We start from the raw sequence: 20,750 nt of genomic DNA, 5'->3' as shown, positions 1-20,750 counted from the left end.
AAAGTAGGTTTTCCCACCACCTAGTAATAATATTGTTAATTTTTTGGTGAACCTCTTTCTAGTAATTTTTTTCTCCTTGTAGCCATATTTGTCTGCAGAGTTGAGACATTTTACATGCTATGGCCTTGTGATCGGAGCAGGCTGTTTCTGGTGTGTTTCAGATGAGCTTCTGATATAGTGATGCCAGTACATGGCTCCTGTTGCATATGTATTATTAGCCTCATGGTGTTGAGGGGACCCTGGTATATGTTTTCCTGGCCTTGTGTAAGCATTGATTGAGTCGGACATAGTTCCTCTAGGACATTCTGTTTGATTGTACAAGCTGATTTTAGTACTTACATCTATAGCTTGGTCAACACATGGAGAGTCTTGACCCCTGAAAGTCTGCTCCAGGGTGCCTTGTCTCTGGTGTGCCTTGTCTTGCTCATTATGCCCTTTCCCTTGTCTAGGTACGGGCCTGTGTCCTCTGCGTCCATCCTCGGACTAGAGCTGTACGGCTGAGCCTGCGCGCTGTCTTCCTGCAGCCCGGGCGTCCACTCACCCGGCTTTCTTGCCAGCAGCTGGGAGCTGTACTGGATGATGTTCCTGTCCAGGGCTTTTTCGGCAAAGCCGGGGCCACCTTCAGGCTGACGGATGGGGCTCTGGCCTATGCCCGGGTAAGGAGGCTCTTTGTTTCATCACGATCTTATCACCAGAAGGACTTTGGGGACACAAGTTCTTTTCTGCTTCCTTCATCCTTGGGTATTAGTTTCCTGTTTTTGAATTTCCCCAAACGTGGCAGACAGTTCATAAGGACTAGAACAAGGTCTGTTTGTTATATTAGAGTGCCTTAAGATTGACTTGCCTTAATTGATACCTGGTTGATGCTAGGTACAAGAATGAGTTAGGATCTACACCAGGGCTTGGGAAAGTTATTTTAAAGGGCCAGATAGTAAATATTTTAGGCTTATGGATCATACAGACTCTGTCCTAACTACTCAGTTTTGTTGTTAGAGCCTGAAAGCAGCAAGGACAGTATGTAAATGAAAGGGCACGGCTGTGGTCCAGTCAAACTTTTACTTACAAATATAGAGACTTAATCATGAGCTGTAATTTATCGACCCATGATCTAGACTCTTCTCTGACTTTATAGAGATTCTGTGGCAGTATAAAGCAGTTCTTTAGTTAGAGCAATTACTTTAACAGGTAATCACAGTGCTCTTTTTATGGTAGGTGACAAACGTACTGAGTCAACTCCTTGTCTGATTTAATGTCTGATTGCCTCAGATCTGTTGCTTCTGGCTGGTCCTTAATCACTTGGTACTTTGTAGCTCAGCCATCTCTCCAATTCTAAGAAAGTCTTCAAACCTGAGACCTTCAAGCCAGGGAACACTCACAAGTGTAGAATCATCGACTACAGCCAAATGGATGAACTGGCTTTGCTCTCTCTGAGGACGTAAGTCTGTCACTAACTTGTGCGGGGTGTAGAGGTGTGCTCCTGTGCAGCGCACGCCCACAGTGTCTCGTGGCCTTGCTTGGTGAGGGTTTCCTTTCTTGCCAACATGATTTTGGTAGCCCTGAATTTTAGGCAGCCTCTGTCCTAATTTATTGAATCTTGTATTTGCCTTTTGTTCTAGGTCCGTTATTGAAGCTCAGTTCCTTAGTTATCATGACATCAAACCTGGAGCCTTGGTAAAGGTAAGATCTCAAGCATATAATTAGATACTCTACGACCTTCAGATAGTCTTTAGTTCACAGGCTAACTGTCAGCTCATTAGTCCCCATGTGAACACGTTTAAAGTCATATTCCTTCTCTTTGCCTGCTAACTGGGATTTCTTTTTCTTCCCTTGGGTAACTTGTAATTAATTTCAAGGTAAGGTCTTGCTGGTACCACCCCACTACACAGAGGAAGTAGGTCATCAGTCCTGGGATTTGATGGTGTTGATTAGACCAGGTCAAAAGTTAGTTCTTTGATAATTGAGCCAGCTGGGATATTAGTAAGAAGCCAGTTGCTGCTCCTGTCCAGCCACTCAGCCCCAATTGAGCAGCTTCCCTTTATATGTAGAGTTCATTCCTTAGGAGACATAGTCCTCTCCGTTGGATAATGAATTTGTAAGGCAGATAGAAAGAAGATCCTCACACAAAAAGATGTGAAGGTTCTCATAAATAAACCCTACTGCATCCAGATCACTGTGGGGTACGTGCTTTGTCCCTATGAGATCTGGAATAACAGGCACAGTTACCTCAGGAAGCTGAGCTTCGAAAGAGAGGTGTGAGATGCTTTGTGGTAAGAAGTATAGGAAAGATATTCTTGAGGCATCATGGCATCTTTTCCTAGGGCAAAGTGATGACCATAAAGCCATACGGGATGCTGGTGAAGGTGGGCAAGCAAATCAGGGCCCTGATACCTCCCACGCACCTGGCCGACATCCTTATGAAGAATCCGGAGAAGAAGTACCACGCTGGAGATGAGGTCAAGTGCCGGGTGAGCCTCCTGAAGGGTCACTGGTGGGGTTTTGGCCATATGGGAAGAGAATGATGCTTCTCAGCTGAAGTTTCTGCCTTTTTCCACAAAGTGACCACATAATATCTGCAGTCCTGCGCTTGGCATTGGGAAGAGAAAACTGGGTCCCTGCCCTTGATAATTGTATGGTATAATTGGTAGTTAAAATATCCATACATGAAGAGAGCAGGCCAGGTGGTTTGGTGCAGGCTGTATGCTGTGGTCATATCTCAGAACGGGGAGGTGAGGGTAGGCTGGGGCAGCAAGAATTATTGATAATCAATGATGATCAATATGATCAATAGCAACTACCATGTAACGTGTATTCTGTGCCAGTTGCTGTGCTAGGCACATCGTAACACGCCTTACTTCATCTCATCCTTAAAATGGCCCTATGAAGGAAGTACTGTTATCCTCATTTTGCAGATGGGGAAATGAAAGCTTAGGAAAGCAGAGTATCTTGCCCAGAGTCACACAGCTAATAAATGGCAGAACCAGTTTTCAAATTGAGCTCTATTTGAGCTCAGTTGAGCTCTTACAATGTCTTCTAGATTTCTGGCAGAGGTGGGGCTTGAACTGGAAAGGATGGGTAGGATTTAGAAGGTTGAGGAGGAGCAGGGGTTGTGTTAGGCACAGAAATAGCCCAACCAGAGCTGCCAAAACTTGAGTGTTTTATAACAAAGGCTTGGATGCTGAGAGAAACTTCACAGAGTTGTGAAGATTAAACATGATAATATACAGTGCTTAGGGCCTGGTGTGTGCAGACACTTAGAATGTTGGATTTTCTTATTTTCATTTTATTTCATTATGGACTCAACAAAGGTATTGATTACCCATTGGTACAAGTTTTATAGTGGTGGAGTCAGGAAGTTAGAAATAGAGGAATTTCTCTGCCCTCGAGGAGATGACTTTTTGAGGAATGAGAGGTGGTTGGCGCACTCAGTCTTAGCTTACAGCTAGTCCACAACACTGTTGAGGGGGTAAACTGGTTCAGTCATTCATTCTGTTAGATGAGATGCAGCGGTCCAGGAGGGAGAGGGAGCGGAGGCAGAGTAGGAGTAACTGACACAGGACTCTGGAGGTGCACCGGGGTGGTGAGTGTTGCTCTAGGCCCAGGAGGGGACTTTTGGGAGGTAGTACATTTGAAATAGAGATAAATGCTCCCTAGGTCGTCATTCAGCAGGAAGCGGGGACGGTCTGCAGCTATTATTCTCAGAGGGAAAGAGATAGCAGGTTTTTAGGGACTGACCGTGGCTCTCAGGGGGATGCAGAGACCATCTCAGTGGCTCTCTTGGTAATGGATGACTTGGTCATGGCCAGTATCCTTTCCCTAGGTTTTGCTTTGTGACCCTGAAGCCAGGAAGCTCTTGATGACCCTGAAGAAAACCCTGGTTGAGTCCAAACTTCCTGCCATTACCAGCTATGCCGATGCTAAGCCTGGTCTGCAGACACACGGCTTTATCCTGAGGGTCAAGGACTACGGCTGCATTGTGAAGTTCTACAATGACGTGCAGGGACTGGTGCCCAGGCATGAGCTCAGTGCCGAGTATATCCCTGACCCAGAGAGTGTCTTTTACACTGGCCAGGTAACCCTTCCCCTGGATAGGCTCCTACCGTTGGTGACCCCATGAACACAGATTTGAAGGAGTAGGAAGGCTACTTTTTAAGGGTCACAGAAGAGAGCATGTGGGGTAGCGGGCCTGAGGCAGCTAAGTGGAGGAGATGGAACAGAACAGAGAGAAACCCTCAAGGGGGCTCAATGGATGCTAGCAAACTAACGGACCTTAGGCCCTCAACCTAGAAGAAATTAATCTTCACCTGTAATACACTGGTGTCCCTCACATCAGAAATTGTTCTGAGGCCACTATCACCACAAGGGGGCAGTGCGCTACATCTGATGAGTCTGGGTCTGTCTAGGAAAAAATGATTTTTTAAAACTTGGGATTATACCCCAAAATTCATTCATGTCTTTTGTCACCCGAAAGGCTGACTTGTGGGGACTCTGTGTAGCTCTCAGTACGTTTCTCTTCACTGCCTTCTGATCTGATCCAGGGTCTTGGTGAACCACCCAAGGCCTCTGTGGTGCTGGTGGGGGCCACCTCTCTCCAGGGCCAAGCAGGTATGGTTTCTCACCAGGTGGTGAAGGTTGCAGTGCTGAACTGTGAGCCATCCAAAGAGAGGATGCTCTTGTCCTTCAAGCTGTCAAGTGATCCCAAGAAAGAATGTGCGGGACACAGTCAGAAGAAAAAAAAAGCCATTACCGCTGGGCAGGTACCTGGACTTCTCCAGACAAATTCTTTTAGTTACGGTGGTAGAGAGCAGGGTGCCACTGACATCTGGGGAGCTGGAAACCATGCAGGGGGAGGATGAAGGAAGCTAGATAAGGCTCCGGGGCTGTGTGTCAGAGCAGGTGGACTGTCTGGGAAGGAAAGTGCTGTTACGGTGTGGCTTGTCAGCGGTGTGCTGCTGCTCTCTTTCCTTTCTGGTCCCTAGGACCAGCCTGCAAAACTGTCTTTCCTTTGGGACCCAGTGGAGGGACCTGGGAGAGGAGTGATGTGAGCACCAGATGGGTCCTGCTGTGTGTGCGGGTGTGTGTGCCTGTTGGGTCTTTGGGAGCGTGGGGTGGGGAGTGGGAGAAAGCTGCTTCTCTGACCTCGACCTCTCAGTCATCCCTGGTGCTGGATATTCGATGCCTCTGATCTCTGCCCGACCCACACGAGTTGCTCTCTGCTCGAGACAAGCGCTCTTTTTTGTCTTCCTTTTCCCTGAGTAGTTGGTGGATGTGAAGGTTCTGGAGAAGACCAAGGATGGGCTGCAGGTGGCTGTCCTGCCTCACAACGTCCCCGGCTTCCTTCCCACGCCTCATCTGTCAGACCACGTCACCAACGGCCCACTGTTGCACAGCTGGCTCCAGGCAGGCGACACCCTTCACAGAGTCCTGTGTCTGAGCGAGGGTGAGGGACGTGTTGTATCCTTTACTGGTCTCTGGGGGGCCGCGGAGGTGGAGGTGTGGGAGCTGTGGGCCCTCGGCGGGGAGGGGGGCGCTGGGGAACTCCGGGTCAGGCTCTGCTCTTAGTTGGAAACTCCATGGGAAATAAGTCGACCCTCTGACTGCAGAAATACCTCCGCAGACCAAACCAGTGGGCAAGCCTGCACTTTGCCTCTGTTCCCCTGGTGGGCGTTAGAGCAGGATCGAGGTGCTGCTGGCAGATGCTGGTGGTCAGGGCAGAGGGGGAGCCCAGGGTGTTGGGGAGAGGGCCACGTGGCACTCCAGGCCCAGCGGGACACTCCCAGTGGCACATCCAGCCTTCTTGGGGCACTCAGTGCTCACCCCCCTGAGTTGGAACAGTTAATAAGTACCTGCTGTCCTCTTTTCTCTCCTCCGTCTCCCCCTGCTGGGATATAGGTCTCAGAATATTGCTTTCGGTCTTCATGTGGGCGCTTAGAAGGAAGACACTGCCTCCTTTCTTGCAGAATGTAAAATCGATTCTCCTTAGGGTGGAGATAGGCAGAAGAGGGGAAATAGGGTTGGTTAGTGTGAAGATAGGCAGGAGGATGGTGTCACGGCCGATCCAGCTGCCAAACCACAGGGATGAGCCTTCCCCTTAGGTCCCCTCCAGTAATCTGGAGGTGAGTTAATAAGGGCAGGAGCGAAACAGTGATTCCCAGACTTCAGTGTGAATCAGAATCCCCTGGAGGGCTTGGTCCAACACAGCCTGCTCCCCGCGCCCCCGAAGTGTCTGATTCAGTAGGTCTGGGCTGGTGCTTAAGAATTTGCCTCTCTAACTAGTGCCTGGTGATGCTAATGCTGCTGGTCTGCACACTTAGAGAATCACTGTGGTAGAGAGGGTGTAGAGTGGAGAACGGAGATGGGAGAGATGGACAGCTCTGCCGTTTCTGGAACATTCCTTGACGAAGTGCCCCTAGCTCCTTTGCAGGAAGCCAGCTTTGGTGTCTGCAGTAGAGAGTGGCCAGGATCCCAAGAGCTTCTCAGAGATCCATCCTGGAATGCTGCTCACTGGTTTTGTGAAGAACATCAAGGACTACGGTGTGTTCGTCCAGTTCCCGTCAGGCCTTAGTGGACTGGCTCCCAAAGCTGTAAGTTCACCTCCCTGCACACGGGCCTTTGAGGGGAGACAGCAGGGACATGGAACCTGAGGGTTGGTGGGAAAGAATCGATTCTCTTGAAAGGTTTTCAGGGGCATGACACAGAGGCACCTGGCTGAGCGGGAGTGGAGCTGAGACTCAGTCTGCAGTCCTCTTGCCCAGCCTGTGTCCTGGAGGAAGGGGCACCTTTTCTACTTCATGCTACAGCATTGGGTAGGTCATGGGATAGCAGACTTTCCAGACTGGAAAAGATCCTAGCGATCCCGTAGTTGAACCCCCTCTCAGGCCTGCCGCATAAACTGACACCCAGAGCGGGGAGGAGTCTTACCAAAGCCCGTGTAAGATGGTGGTGAGCAAAGGGCTCATCGCTCATTCCTGCCACAGATAATTTATAAGTGTTTCGTCCTTTCCGTAGGTGTGTTCCCCTGATGTTTTGCCTGGGCAGGTCTCATTTGCATCCCCTGCCAGAACAATTTTTAAAATGGGAGAGGGGGGAGGGCCCCAGAAACATGCACAGTGAGGGGCAGAGAGTTGCTCTGGGGCCTTCTCAGCTGGGTTGGCAGCCAGGGCGCCTCCTGTGTTTTTACGAAAGGGGAGGTGAGCTGTGCTCAGAGGGCTCGGGGGACCTTCCTGGGGTCCACCTCCTGCCTCACACACTTCTTTCTGGGTGTTTCAAGTGGGTTGTCTTAATAAAGACTTCCTTTCCTTTCTTCATTTTGCGCCCGCTCTTCCCTTTTAGATCATGAGTGACAAGTTTGTGACCTCCACAAGTGACCACTTTGTCGAGGGGCAGACGGTGGTTGCTAAGGTGACCAACGTGGACGAGGAGAAGCAGCGGATGCTGCTGTCGCTGCGGCTGTCGGACTGCAGTCTGGGGGACCTGGCCACCACCAGCCTCCTCCTCCTGAGCCAGTGCCTGGAGGAGCGGCAGGGCGTCCGTAGCCTCATGAGCAACCGAGGTGGGGGCAGGAGGGCGGAGGATGAGGGCCAGGGGTGGGGCGTGTGTGTCTTCAGTCTATTCCAATGAGTTGTTGGTCTTCCCCGACGTTAAAAAAAAATGGGTACACTTTTGTTAATGGGAGTAGGATCTCCATAAAGTGCACAAATCTATTAGAGTACAGCTCAGTAAACATTTATAAAGTGAACATCCCTGTTTAACTGTCATCCAGATTCAGATAAAAGATCATTACTTGGTATCCCAGAAGTTCCCCTGGGGCTCCCTCCCAGTCCAGAATCAAAATTTCCCTGAGTTCTGTGAGCTCAGGTTTGCATTTGTTGTGAATCCATTCACTTCTTCACTTTTTGTTCCTTTATTCATCAGATGTGTAGTGGATGATAAAATGGAACAGGGACCTGCTGGAAGACTTTGTGGGGGGTTATTAATCTGACCCTACTAAGCTTTGAACCACTGTGTAGATTTGTTGGAACCCTGATGGGATTTGGGAATAAGAACCTTGAGAGAGTAGATTCCAAACAGAAAGAATGAAAATTCCGAAATCAAAGGAAAGCATGTGTTTCTGGCATTCGTTGGCTATTCCATGAATTATGGCCATGTGGGATGAGCAAGGGGCATAGGTCTCTGCCTGTACTGGGAATTTTCATGGATATCAGACATTTTTACCAAGAGCGATTTTGCCTTCGTAGTGGTTCCAGTGCTCCATGTTGGAAATGTCCTCCATGTGTCACCGTATTTCCAGAGGAAAAGAATGGTGAATGTCATTTCATCTTGTTAATCCCTATTTCCTTTGGGTCTCTGGCAGACTCTGTGTTGATCCAGACGCTGGCTGAGATGACCCCAGGGATGGTCCTTGATCTAGAGGTGCAGGAGGTGTTGGGAGATGGCTCTGTACTGTTCAGTGAGGGCCCAGTGCCCGGCCTGGTCCTAAGAGCCAGCAAGTATCATCGGGCAGGTGAGTGCATCTCTCTCGCCCATCATGGTTTGTAGAGGAAACCACTTGCCCGTTGCTTCCTCTTCTGGGTACAGAATTTCCAAATACATAGATGAGCTGATCCAGCAGAAATTTTTGGCATGCTTATCTTGTGTAAATGCAAATCAAGACAGCAGCATACTAAAGAAGGTTTAGGTATGAATCTCTTTATTGTTGTATTTGGGTAAATCTAGATTTTTATATACCAGGTTGCATAAATCGACACAACCTGAATGTGAATTATGGGAGCTAGACCCTTGGCTTCCCTAGTGCATATAAACCTAGGACATAGGTCCACTTTTCCTTTTTGTGCCTGTGGGCTGCAGGGCTGTTGGAGAGATGCTGTCTGCCTTCGCCCCTGCTCCAGGAGGGTGATCACATTGTGTTTGGTTCTGCACTGCAGGGCAGGAGGTGGAATCTGGGCAGAAAAAGAAGGTCGTGATCTTAAACGTTGATATGTTGAAGTTGGAAGTACATGTTTCCCTCTGCCACGATTTGGTGAATAGAAGAGCTAAAAAGGTAAGCTTGCTGATTGAGGACTTCCACTCCCATGGTTTCAAAGGTGTTACACACCCCTTCAACCCCACGTGGTTCACAGATACCTGTAGACAGGGTGGCCGTGTGCCTGGATTTGTCTGGGTCATTCCCAGGTGTACTTCTCACCCTGGTGTGCTTGTTTTTTTTTTTTGGCCGAGCCATGCGGCTTGCAGGATCTTAGTTCCCCAACCAAGGATTGAACCCGGGCCCTGGCAGTGACCGCACCGAGTCCTAACCACTGGGCCTCCAGGGAATTCTTCCCTGGTGTGCTTGTTAGTTGCAGTGACTTTCACTGTGGTTCGGGCTGTAAATCACGTGGTCACCCTGATTAGGGCCAAGCAGGTGCTTGGATGAGCGAAGCGGGCCAGGTGTCTTGGGGGGTGGGACAGTGGGACTCGACAGTAGGACTGACAGGCTGCGGAGTGCACACACTGCCACCGAGGAGCAGAGACTACTCGGTCCCATCTCACTGTTGCCACATGAGAACATCTGCGTCTAGTGTTGGGAAGTCTTTGAATTTTAAGAGAAGGCAGAATGTGGATTTTTTATTTGAAATAAATGTAGGAAATGTTGAAACTATTTTTCTTTTTAAACAGCCCGTGAACCAAACAAAACATGTCTGTGGGTAGTTCTGACCTCCAGGCTGCTCATCTAACACCCTCTTCTGTCCACTTTTGTGTGGGCAAAGAATGGGTTCAAGAGAAGTCTTAAAATGAGTGGTATTTTTCTCCGGATGACACGTATATTTCGTCATCGTCTAAAGTACTTATTAATCCCCTCATCACATAGGGTATGTTACAGAGAATTATATAGATGTAATCCTTAACCTCCAGTTGCTTATAATCTTAAGACTTTGAGGGACAAAGAGAAATAGAAAACAGTATTAACCCCTCACTAAGCTTTCTAGCAGGTCCCTGTCCCATTCTGTCATCCGAGAGAAGCTAGTGCATGTAAGGGCATGAGCACAAGTTGGATGTTGGAGAAAGACAGGCTACATGCCTTGCACACAATAAGCTCTCAGTAATGACTGTCTTTGTTGAGTGAGTGAATAAATTGGGTGGAGAGCTGCAGGACTAAGAGAGGAGGAACCACAGTATCTTAAAGCTGGAGAACCATTAGAGGTCACTTGGCTGTGCATCAGAGTCACCTTTAAAGTTCTGCTTTCACTCGTTCCAGGATAGGATCTCGGAATCTGAATTCAAAACAGAGGCTAACTCCAGGTGATCCTGATGTGGCGCCTTGAGTGTGGTCACATCGCCTCAGTGTACAGGAGGGGAAAGCTGGGTCCAGGCAGTGGAGGCTAGTTTGTTACAGCTCAGATTAGCCTTGAGCCCCTGGACTCAGAGGACTTTCCCAGACCCACCCTGCGCAGTGGGTGAGGAACAAGTCCTTGTGCTCTGTAAGAAGCAGGGATGGTGGGTTTTCTGTTTTCCAGCTGAAGAAAGGCAGTGAGCACCAGGCGATTGTGCAGCACTTGGAGGAGCCCTTTGCCCTTGCCTCCTTGGTAGAGACTGGCCAGCTAGCAGCTTTCTCCCTGACCTCTCACCTCAACGACACCTTCCGCTTTGATTCAGAGAAGTTGCAGGTGGGACAGGGTGTCTCCCTAACCCTCCAGACCACAGAACCAGGAGTGACGGGTCTTCTTTTGGCCGTTGAGGGGCCAGCTGCTAAGAGGACCATGAGACAGACCCGGAAGGACTCTGAGACGGTCGACGAGGATGAGGAAGTAGATCCAGCTCTGGTTTTAGGGACTGTAAGGAAGCACACCCTGTCCATCGGGGACGTGGTCACAGGGACCGTCAAGTCCATTAAGCCCACCCATGTGGTTGTGACCCTGGAAGATGGCATCGTTGGCTGCATCCATGCCTCCCACATTCTAGATGATGTTCCAGTGGGCACATCTCCTACTGCCAAGCTGAAAGTTGGGAAGAAGGTCACTGCCCGAGTGATTGGCGGGAGAGACATGAAGACATTCAAGTATGGAGGCTTTGGGGGAGGGACTGGCTTGGAGGGGAGATGGTGGTAGTCGTGGGAGAAGGCATGGGAACTGAGGCAGTTTCCAAAAAGTTGTGCATACGTTAGATTTTCTTTTAGTTAACCAAAATATTCACCAAATAATCCTTTTGTATGTCTTTATTTTTTAATGGTGTATAATGTAGTGGATAAGAGCGTTGATTTAGAGTCAGATCTGGGGCGAATTCCAGATTTGCCACTTAAAATTATGCGACCAGGAATTAAGTAGTTACTCAACCCTCTGAGTTTTATTTTTCCTAATTTGTAAAGTGAGAGTAATGGTAGTGACCACCTTGCAGGGCCATTGCAAAGATTGGAAGAGAGAACACCTAGCACTGAGTGTGCCTGGTGGGTTGTCTGACACATAGTTATTGCTCCATATATGTCAGCAGTTACTGTAATCCATCCTCCACAGCATACCTTAATTATACTCGTTTACTTTCAATCTAGTTACATTATGTTATTTCAGCAGAAGTCCTTGCTATAAGAAAACCAAAAAGAGAATTCAAAGTCTAGCCAATGATTTGCATATTAATTTCAGTAACCGTGGGATCTTCAGTAAGTCATTTGTTCTCTCTAGACCTCAATTTCCTTATTTTTAGAATGAAAGAGTTGGAAAATTCTTTTCAGGGTTTAATATGACAACCCTAAAAGATCAGATGAGCCAGTTCCTTAACATTTACTCAAACGATGAGAATGGAAGCCCTCAGGCCTGGTATTACCAGTGGGCGGTGTGGCAGTGGAGTGGGCGGTTTTTTAAGCTCGGTTTGGTGGGCAGTTAGAAATTCTGGTCTCCCGATTATGGTGTTACAGAGAATAAGAGAAATGATTTGACATTATTTGTTTCTCCAGGTTTCTCCCAATAAGTCATCCCAGATTTATTCGAACCATCCCGGAGCTGAGTGTTCGGCCAAGGTGAGGGGAACTCCAGTGGTCTCATGGAAGGAGCGCTGGGCTTGGAGTCAGGAGCCTGAGTTCTAGGCTTGATTCAGCCAGGGTTGTGACTTACTTTGCCTCTCTCTGTCCAGGTTGTCTTTTTTTTCTCCAGGAGGGATATTTGTCTGGTTCTCATACAGCTGGCTAGAGGGATTATATGAGAATTAATGTGAAAGCTGTATTCAGGGTTTAAGTATCAATTTAAAGGCCGATTGCAGTTCTGTTTGTTGGCATGTAACAAAAAGAAACATTTTTGCTCTCAACCTAATTTTCTAGAACTCAGTAATTCCCTAAATAAACACCACGTAGTCAAGAATGCCTGTTCTTTGATAATAGACTACTGCTTGGTGACTGAAATCTTAGGTCATGTTCTGGTGGATTCTGCAGAGGGATGTTCCACGAGGGATTCTAGGTGGACTGGTGGAACTAGTAGTTCCGTGAAGTGGTGGATCCAGTTTGTCTGGGGTCATTCTTTCAGAGGATCTTAAGCATGTTGATCTATGGGCCTATCTGCTTCTGCTTCCCCCATTTAAAAAAACCCAGCCTCTAGGAACTGATAGGCCATCAGTGAATGAAGCTAGATACACATGACTTTGCCAGTGCCTCTGCAGGGTCAGGCCCAGATCCATACAGGCTGTAAGTCTTATGTGCCTAGGATGTCATGGAAAGACCTCTTAAGCAGCTTTCCGAGGATAAGGTTTGGTGAGCGTCCTGAAGGGATCAGAATAGAAGTGGAATAGTTCTGAGAAGGCTTGTGTCTGAGGTAGGGAAATATTCCTGGAACCTTGAAGTACCTGATGGTAACAATGCTTACTTTGAAGGATGTGAACGTAAGCCCTTTAGTTCCAGAATGATGAGATTTGGTGGATGCACACGTTCCTATTTGCTTAATCTGTGGTTTCCTTAGTTTTGTAGATTTGATTGTGTCCCTTTGTCGTGAAAACAGAGACCTCCTCATATTCGTTGTTTTAGTCTGCGGTGTCTTCACCGCTGAGGCTGGACGTCTTGTTTAATTAAGGGTTAAGGTCAAGTAGTTGACCCAGGCTAAGGGTAGGTATGTTAAATCAATGAATACTGCAAGGGGCGAGTCAGTGAGCATTGTGGGAAGACTTACTAACATCCTGAATGGTTCTTGACCCTCAGAGTCTGGAGCCTCTCATGAACTATCACTGCTGTGCTGGTCCACCCTCCTGTCTCTGGAGACAGGTGTGAGCCATAGCGGTGGTCCTTGGTAGTGGCGGTGCGGGCCAAGCCAGGAAATGAGTTCATTCCATAGAGGAGATGGAGGATGGAGAGTTAGAACGACAGATAGACAGATGGACAGGTAAAAAATTCTAGCACATCTTCCACCTCCTCCACGCACCTGTGTTGTATTGTTAATTATTTTATGTTAATCAAGGCCCCCGAGAAACTTAGTATAAACATAATGCTATTGTTGCTATATTTCTCAAATGCTTTATGTTTTAAAATACATGTTTTGAAGTCAGGAGGAAAAACATTTATTTAATTGACGGTGTTGACTTACTTACGAAATGCCATTATATTTTCATTCCCACTTGTATATGGAGCTCTTGTGCACAAAGAGAATGTCATGTGTCTTCAAGTTGAGTTCAGGGTTGGTGAGGGACACTTGAGCTAGATGAAACGGTACCTGCTCGTTTACCCATTTGGAGGGGGGGAAGTTAAGAGAGCAGGGCAGTTCAGAAGTCATTACATGTATCTCTGGAGTTCCTGCTAGTCACTGAGTTTTCTCTTGCCATTAATGTAGTTGCGCCCACCTTTTTTTTTTTTTTTTTTAAGAGAGTCAGTTTAAAATCATTTTGGGAAAAGAAAAAAGATAACACATACTTGTTATGTGTGTTTGTGTTTTATATATTTTTTAAACTTAAGCAGACATCTATTTTCTCACAATTCTGGAGGCTTTCAGTCTGAGATGAAGGTATCAGCAGGGTTTGTTCTTCAGAGGCCTGTCTCCTTAGCTTGCAGGTGGCCATCTTCTCCAGTGTCTTCATATGGTCTTCTCTTTGTATTTATCTATGTTCTAATCTCCTCTTTTTTCAAATTTTTTTTTTTTTTAACAGTTTTTTTTTTTTTTTTTTTTTTTGCGGTACGCGGGCCTCTCACTGTTGTGGCCTCTCCCGTTTTGGAGCACAGGCTCCGGACGCGCAAGCTCCGCTCATGGGCCCAGCCCGGCGGCATATGGGATCCTCCCGGACCGGGGCACGAACCCGTGTCCCCTGCATCGGCAGGCGGACTCCCAACCACTGCGCCACCAGGGAAGCCCTCAAATTTTTTTTATTGTGGTAAAAACATAACATAAAAAAAAAGAAAAAATGTCATGAAGAACCTAGGGGTAAGACAGGAATAAAGACACAGACCTACTAGAGAAAGGACTTGAGGATATGGGGAGGGGGAAGGGTAAGCTGTGACAAAGCGAGAGAGAGGCGTGGACATATATACACTACCAAACATAAAATAGATAGCTAGTGGGAAGCAGCCGCATAGCACAGGGAGATCAGCTCGGTGCTTTGTGACCGCCTGGAGGGGTGGGATAGGGAGGGTGGGAGGGAGGGAGACGCAAGCGGGAAGAGATATGGGAACATATGTATATGTATAACTGATTCACTTTGTTATAAAGCAGAAACTAACACACCATTGTAAAGCAATTATATTCCAATAAAGATGTAAAAAAAATAATAACATAAATAACATAAATTTGCCCTCTTAACACTTTTTAGGTATACATTATGGTATTGTTCTATATGCATATTTTTATATAACAGATCTCTAAACTTCTTCATCTTGCATGACTGAAACTCTATAGCCATTCATTTCCCCCTGACTCCCCAGCCTCTCGCAACCATCATTCTACTTTCTGTTTCTTTGAGTTTGATTACTTCGATACCTCATATAAGTGGAGTCCTGCACAGTCCTTCTGTGACTGGCTTATTTCACTCAGCACAACATCCTCAGGGTTCATCCATGTGGTAACATACAGCAAGATTTCCTTCTTTTTTAAGCTGAGTAATATTCCATTGTGTGTATATATGTTGTCTTTATCCATTCATCCATCAGTGGACATTTAGGTTGTTTCCACACCTTGGCTATTGTGAATAGTGCTGCAATGAACATGGATATACAGATATCTCTTTGAGATCTTGTTTTTAATTCTTTTAGATACATACCCAGAAGTAAGAGTGCTGTATCATATGGTAGTTTTTTGAGGAACTTCCATACTGTTTCCATAGTGGCTGCACCATTTTACAGTCCTACCAGCAGTGTGCAGGGATAGATTCCCTTTTCTCACATCCTAGCCAATGCTTGTTATTTTCTGTTTGATAATGGCCATCCTTACAGATGTGAGGTTAATATCTCGCTGTGGTTTTGATTTATATTTCCCTGTTAGTGATGTTGAGAACCTTTTCCTATGCTTCTTGGATGTTTGTATTATCTTCTTTGGAGAAATGTCTGTTCCAGTTCTGTTTTTCAGTCAGGTTATTTGTTTTTTCATTATTGAGTTGTAGCTTAATTTCTTATAAGGATACCAGTAGTGTTGGATTAAGTCCCACCCTAACGACTTCATTTTAACTTAATTGCCTCTTTAAATTCCCTGTCTCCAAACACAGTCACATTCTGAGGTATTGGAAGTTGGTGCTTCAACATAAGAATTTGGGGGGCTGGGTGAGACAATTCAGCTCATAACAGAGGCACTCCCATATCAGCTATTGAGGAATAAATTTTTTTATCATAACTATACATATATATTATATATATATGTATAAAGGCATTATAGATAATGAATGTAAATTATCTGTTAGTTATCTATTAGAGTGCCAGGCACATGGATGTTCTGGGTGTGTTTTAAGAAATGACATTTTACAGATGTTCCCTTCTCAGGCTTCTCCCTTCACCCCCAGAGGATGAATATTCCATTATTTGACATATATCCAGCTCTTGCTTTTATACTTTCGTTATACATACATATATATATATATATATATATATATATATATATATATATATATATACAAAAAGTTATTTTGTATGGTTTTCAAATTTTACATAAATTGTATGCTGTGCTTAATATTCTGCAGCTTGTTTTCTTCACTCAAACTTTTGTTCTTGCGATCTCTCCATTTCGGGGCCTAGAGTTAAAACAGTAACCCATCCTGTGCCTGTGCCAAACTGTATATATTTTCAAGCTGATGGAGGACGTTTACGGTTGTTTCCACAATGCCACAGTGAACATCCTTGAACTCGTTCCATTGTGCGCCTGTGCAGGGATTTCTCTAGGGTGGAATTGCTGGGTGTGTTTCAGCTTTACTAGTGTATGAGTTTCCTGTGTTCCTATATTCACCAGTACTTGCTATTATATGTTACAGTTTTACCAGTATTACTTGTACCATTTTACTGATGAGTTCTGTTTTGTTTTAGAAATTTGAATTGGTAAGCTGGGCTGGTTGGAATGGTGGGAATTCTGTGCTTCCTTTGAAGTGATTTGGGGACTGATAACTTTCAGACCACATCTCCTTGTGGCTTTTCTGAGAAGAAAAAGAGAATCAAGAAAGTGATGATGCCAAGGTAGCATAGGGGAGAGAGCACTGGATTTTTGAATCAGGAACTCTGACTTCAACTCCTGGGTCTGTAGCATAAAATGAGTTTAATAATATCTGTCCTATTTGATGCACACATGAGAGTGTTGTCACATTCAGTGAGAGATTATTTGTGAACGCAGTTCTGCAAACGGTAAAGCAGTAGCTAAAGCATTGAAAGAAGTAAAATAGTTTTGTTTCCTATACTTATAAAGATTATTGTTGGCTACCTACTTTACAGCTTGTTCATACCTAGGTGAGTGAATTGGAAGGGATTAATTTTCACGCAGGTATTGTGAACATTCATTCCCCTTTAAGGAGAGAAATGGCCGGGGGGTGGTGCATGGTGGGTGTGTATGAGTTAGCGGAGTCCTGTAAAATCAATCCATGGCCACTCGAGGGAGATGGTTTCAAGCTAGAAGCTTATCCAGAGGTTGGTTTCCTCTTTCCCTTGCCTTTCTGCAACCAGTGAGCTGGAGAAGGATGGCCACACTGCTCTCAACACTCATTCTGTTGGCCCCTTGGAGAAGATTAAACAGTACCAGGCTGGTCAGACTGTCACTTGCTTCTTGAAGAAGGTGAGTAGTGCACGCCCTGCAATGCGATGCTGTCCCTCTTACAGAAGAAAACGGGGAGAAACTGACAATGACCATTTGCACTAGGCTTTGCTTCTGTGTTTGCTGCCATGCTGGTTTGTAGAAGACAGTAGAAGGTCTCTGCTCCTAGAAAACTTCTGGTCTAATCAAGGAGTTAAATCTATGGCCTACAAAACAGCTAGCAAGCAACTCACACTTCTACATATTTATAGATTAATTGTACAAAATGGAAAGAAAAATACATCATAGAGCAAGATTTTAAATCCGGTTCTTTATTTTATCTTAAGTAATGTAAAATTCAAATTTCAGTGTCCACAAATAAAGTTTTATCAGAAGACACACACACAGATATTTTAAATAAAAATAAGAATGTTTTATTTAAAATAAAATGTTGGATCTTAGATTCTTGCCTTTTATAAAGTTCGGTAACAGTGCAAAACCATATGTAGTTGGGTGCCAGATTATGTGTTCTAACCCCAAGTGGAACAGGAGTTGAGTAAAGGGAAGAGATCAGTGAGAACTATACCAGTTGGAATACATCAGAGAGAGGGTTGGTCTGAGCTTGACCCTGAAGGATAATTCCTCTTCATTGCTGCCAGATTCTTCCTCCATGAGCATGTATCTGAGTATGTCTGTGGTGCTTGATCCTTTTAGTTACCTGTGGTCTGTAGACATTCATAAACCCGAGATGCCTTAGAGTGGTGTTTAAGCCCTTCATAATCTGGCTTTATGAATCTGGTATACCAGTCATGCTGAAAACCTCCTCTATTTTTTTCCCTTCTTGCCTTTATTTCTACACTGGGGGTACTGTCTATTCTTATTGCCTACAACCCTTCAAGGTCCAGCACAGATAACCCTCCCTTCTTACTAGTTCTCCTACAGGGTCCCGTAACATGCTGTGCTCTTCCTTGTTGCTTGCTCCTGCATACTCATTTGACTTACTCTCTGCAGACTGTAATTTCTTTGAAGGCAGGGCCTGGCTTTTACTTAGCCCTCTCATGCCATATACACAGTGGCTGCTTGATACATGTTTTGTTGAGTTGACCTGAAAATTGGGGTGTGTATTTAGGGCAGAACACCGTGTCAATAGCAAAATCTAAATTGATTTAGAAATAAGATGTTAGTCCCTGAAGATGGTTAACAGTCACTGGGCACAACTGAGTTTGGGGGAGGCGACAGAGGTCAGTGGGACTGGTCCTACTGCTTGAGGATATCTCTGAGGCCTTTTTTGCCTCCTAATCAGCTGAGGCACCAGAAGAGATGCATGTTCTGCTGGGCTGGCAAAGGCTCTGAGCTAGACTCTGAGTGAAGCCTGCGAGAAGTGGCGGTTGGACAGGGGCATTGGGACGTAGGGGTGCATTCCTGTTCCTTGGGACAATGTAGGCTTTGGGCCCTTTGAGCCCTGTGATTTTAGGAGAGTCTGTTTTAGTGAAGGGAAGAGAAGAGACGCTTGTATCTGCCCATTCCATTTCTCCTCCTGTTTTTTTTTTTTTTCCCCCAGTACAACGTGGTTAAGAAATGGCTTGAGGTGGACATCGCTCCAGACATCCGGGGGAGAATTCCCTTACTGCTCACTTCTCTTAGCTTCAAGGTCAGTGTGCCTGAGATCCCTGGAGAGGAAACCCCAGCTCCCTGAGCTCAACTTAGTGTCTGGTGTGTGCTCGCAGTGGGTACAGGGAACCGTACCGTGGGAGATACTTACCGTGCAGACTTAAATGCTGTGGTTTTGGATAAATGACAGGCCTTTCCTCAAACATCAGAAGAATTTTCTTGCCCTTCCAGGTTCTGAAACATCCAGATAAGAAGTTCCGGATTGGCCAGGCCCTGAAGGCCACCGTGGTCGGCCCAGATTCCTCCAAGGCCTTCTTGTGTCTTTCACTCATAGGTGTGGTGATGAAATGGGACCTGGTCAGGGAAGGGAGGGGGTGGAAGGGAGCGGGAAGAGGTCTTCAGTCACTGCCCAGGTTGAAGGATGCTGTGGGTTTCAGAGTCCTTAGAAAGCCTAGCCTGCTGGCTATGTCCTTGGAACAGTTTTTCTCTCGGGGCTTTGCTCTGTGGCCTGTGTCTGAGTCACCTTGACCTACACAGTTGTTTTTCTTAGGTTTCTCAGAAAGGTTTGTCCACCACATGGCCCTCGCATTCTTGACCACATGGCATGGTGATCCGGGTCTGATCATGTGGTGTGATCATTCAGGTCCACTAAGCCTAGACAGCCCGAGTCTGGACACCTCCACCTCCCCTGGACTCTGGTTGGCCAGTGCCTGGGCTTCTTTCTTGGCTCATTTCCTCTTCCCTGAATCTGGTTCATTCTCCTGCCAGGTCCTCACAAGCTCAAGAAAGGCGAAGTGGCCATGGGCCGCGTGGTGAAGGTGCTTCCGAAGGAGGGACTGACCGTCTCCTTCCCCTTCGGGAAGATAGGAAGAGTCAGTATATTTCACTTGAGTGACTCCTACTCAGAGACGCCCCTGGAAAACTTTACCCCACAGAAGATTGTCAGGTAGGCTGAGTTCTCTTCCTCTTTTCAGCTCTCTGTGGGATTGGTGGGGTTTTTTTTGTTTTTGTTTTTCTTTTAATTATAGATGTGTGATTTTGTACCAGAAAAAAATAGTATATAAAATGGAAAATGAAAATTGCTGTTGCTCCTCTCTTTCTCCACCACTTTTTGCCATTAGATACTTTGATCTCTATCTTTCAAGACTCTAACATATATAGGTATAATTTGCCTGTATGTAATAGTAGAATTTCATTTTATGTGCTATTCTGCAACTTGCTTTTTTCTCACGGCAGTTTATCATACACTTTTTCTTTCCTGTGCTAGTATATTAAAATCAGCCTTGTTCTTTTACCTTATTTTTAACATTTTTTTTAGTATTGCATGATGTGTTTTTTTTAAAAAATCACAGTTTATTTAAACAATTCTGTTGATGGACAATAATGTTGAAGTGAATATCTTTTGCACATATGTTTGTATACTAGTGAAAGTATAACTGTGAAATAAATTCCTAGGAGTAAAATTGACGGGTCAGACAATGTTATACATTTTGCCAAAGTGCCTTCCAAAAGGACTTTGCTAATTTTTATCTCAATTAACAATAAATATGACTGTTCATTCCTCACACCCCTGTCAGCACTGGATATTCTTAATTTTTAATCTTTGCCATTGAATAGGCTGAAATTGATCTTGCATTTTAATTTGAATTTCTCTTACTGGTCATTTTTCATGTTTATTGGCTGTTTACATTTGTTCTGTGCTTTGCTTGGCCAAGTTGCTTCCTCATTTTACTATTGAACCATTCATCTTTTTAATTAAAAAAAAATTGATCTGTATGTGTTCTCTGCAAGAGGATAGCAGTAACCTTTTGCAGTTGGGGGGTGCTTTGTGAACTATTTTGGATGCACAAAAATGAACCTACCTCAGAGTTTTAAAACCATTTTATAGCCTGAATAAACTAGCATGGAGAGGCATATTTCAGCCTTGTACAATACAGACTTGTCTGACAACCACAGCTGTCCAACAGTGGAGCAGACACCTTCAGGAGGCAGAGACTGGAAAGTAGT

General features: G+C 45.6%; 1 protein-coding gene across 2 annotated transcripts in view; it reads left to right on the top strand.

Annotated features, from left to right (window-relative positions):
• PDCD11 (programmed cell death 11) overlaps positions 1-20,750 on the top strand; it is a 42,755-nt gene that overhangs the window by 13,776 nt on the left and 8,229 nt on the right. For both annotated transcript variants that reach the window (XM_060100015.1, XM_060100006.1), the window contains exons 9-25: positions 450-656; positions 1,311-1,435; positions 1,617-1,677; positions 2,319-2,465; positions 3,818-4,069; positions 4,620-4,754; positions 5,257-5,451; positions 6,411-6,581; positions 7,330-7,549; positions 8,351-8,500; positions 8,922-9,037; positions 10,491-11,032; positions 11,921-11,983; positions 17,066-17,174; positions 18,694-18,783; positions 18,975-19,077; positions 19,512-19,689. In XM_060100015.1, coding sequence (XP_059955998.1) covers positions 450-656; positions 1,311-1,435; positions 1,617-1,677; positions 2,319-2,465; positions 3,818-4,069; positions 4,620-4,754; positions 5,257-5,451; positions 6,411-6,581; positions 7,330-7,549; positions 8,351-8,500; positions 8,922-9,037; positions 10,491-11,032; positions 11,921-11,983; positions 17,066-17,174; positions 18,694-18,783; positions 18,975-19,077; positions 19,512-19,689 — 2,864 coding nt within the window. The remainder of the gene's footprint in view (positions 1-449; positions 657-1,310; positions 1,436-1,616; positions 1,678-2,318; positions 2,466-3,817; positions 4,070-4,619; positions 4,755-5,256; positions 5,452-6,410; positions 6,582-7,329; positions 7,550-8,350; positions 8,501-8,921; positions 9,038-10,490; positions 11,033-11,920; positions 11,984-17,065; positions 17,175-18,693; positions 18,784-18,974; positions 19,078-19,511; positions 19,690-20,750) is intronic.

This window comes from Mesoplodon densirostris, chromosome 1 (assembly GCF_025265405.1).
Source record: "Mesoplodon densirostris isolate mMesDen1 chromosome 1, mMesDen1 primary haplotype, whole genome shotgun sequence".
NCBI lineage: Eukaryota > Metazoa > Chordata > Mammalia > Artiodactyla > Ziphiidae > Mesoplodon > Mesoplodon densirostris.
The sequence above is the reverse complement of the archived record's forward strand: the minus strand, read 5'-3'. Positions and strand labels throughout refer to the sequence as shown.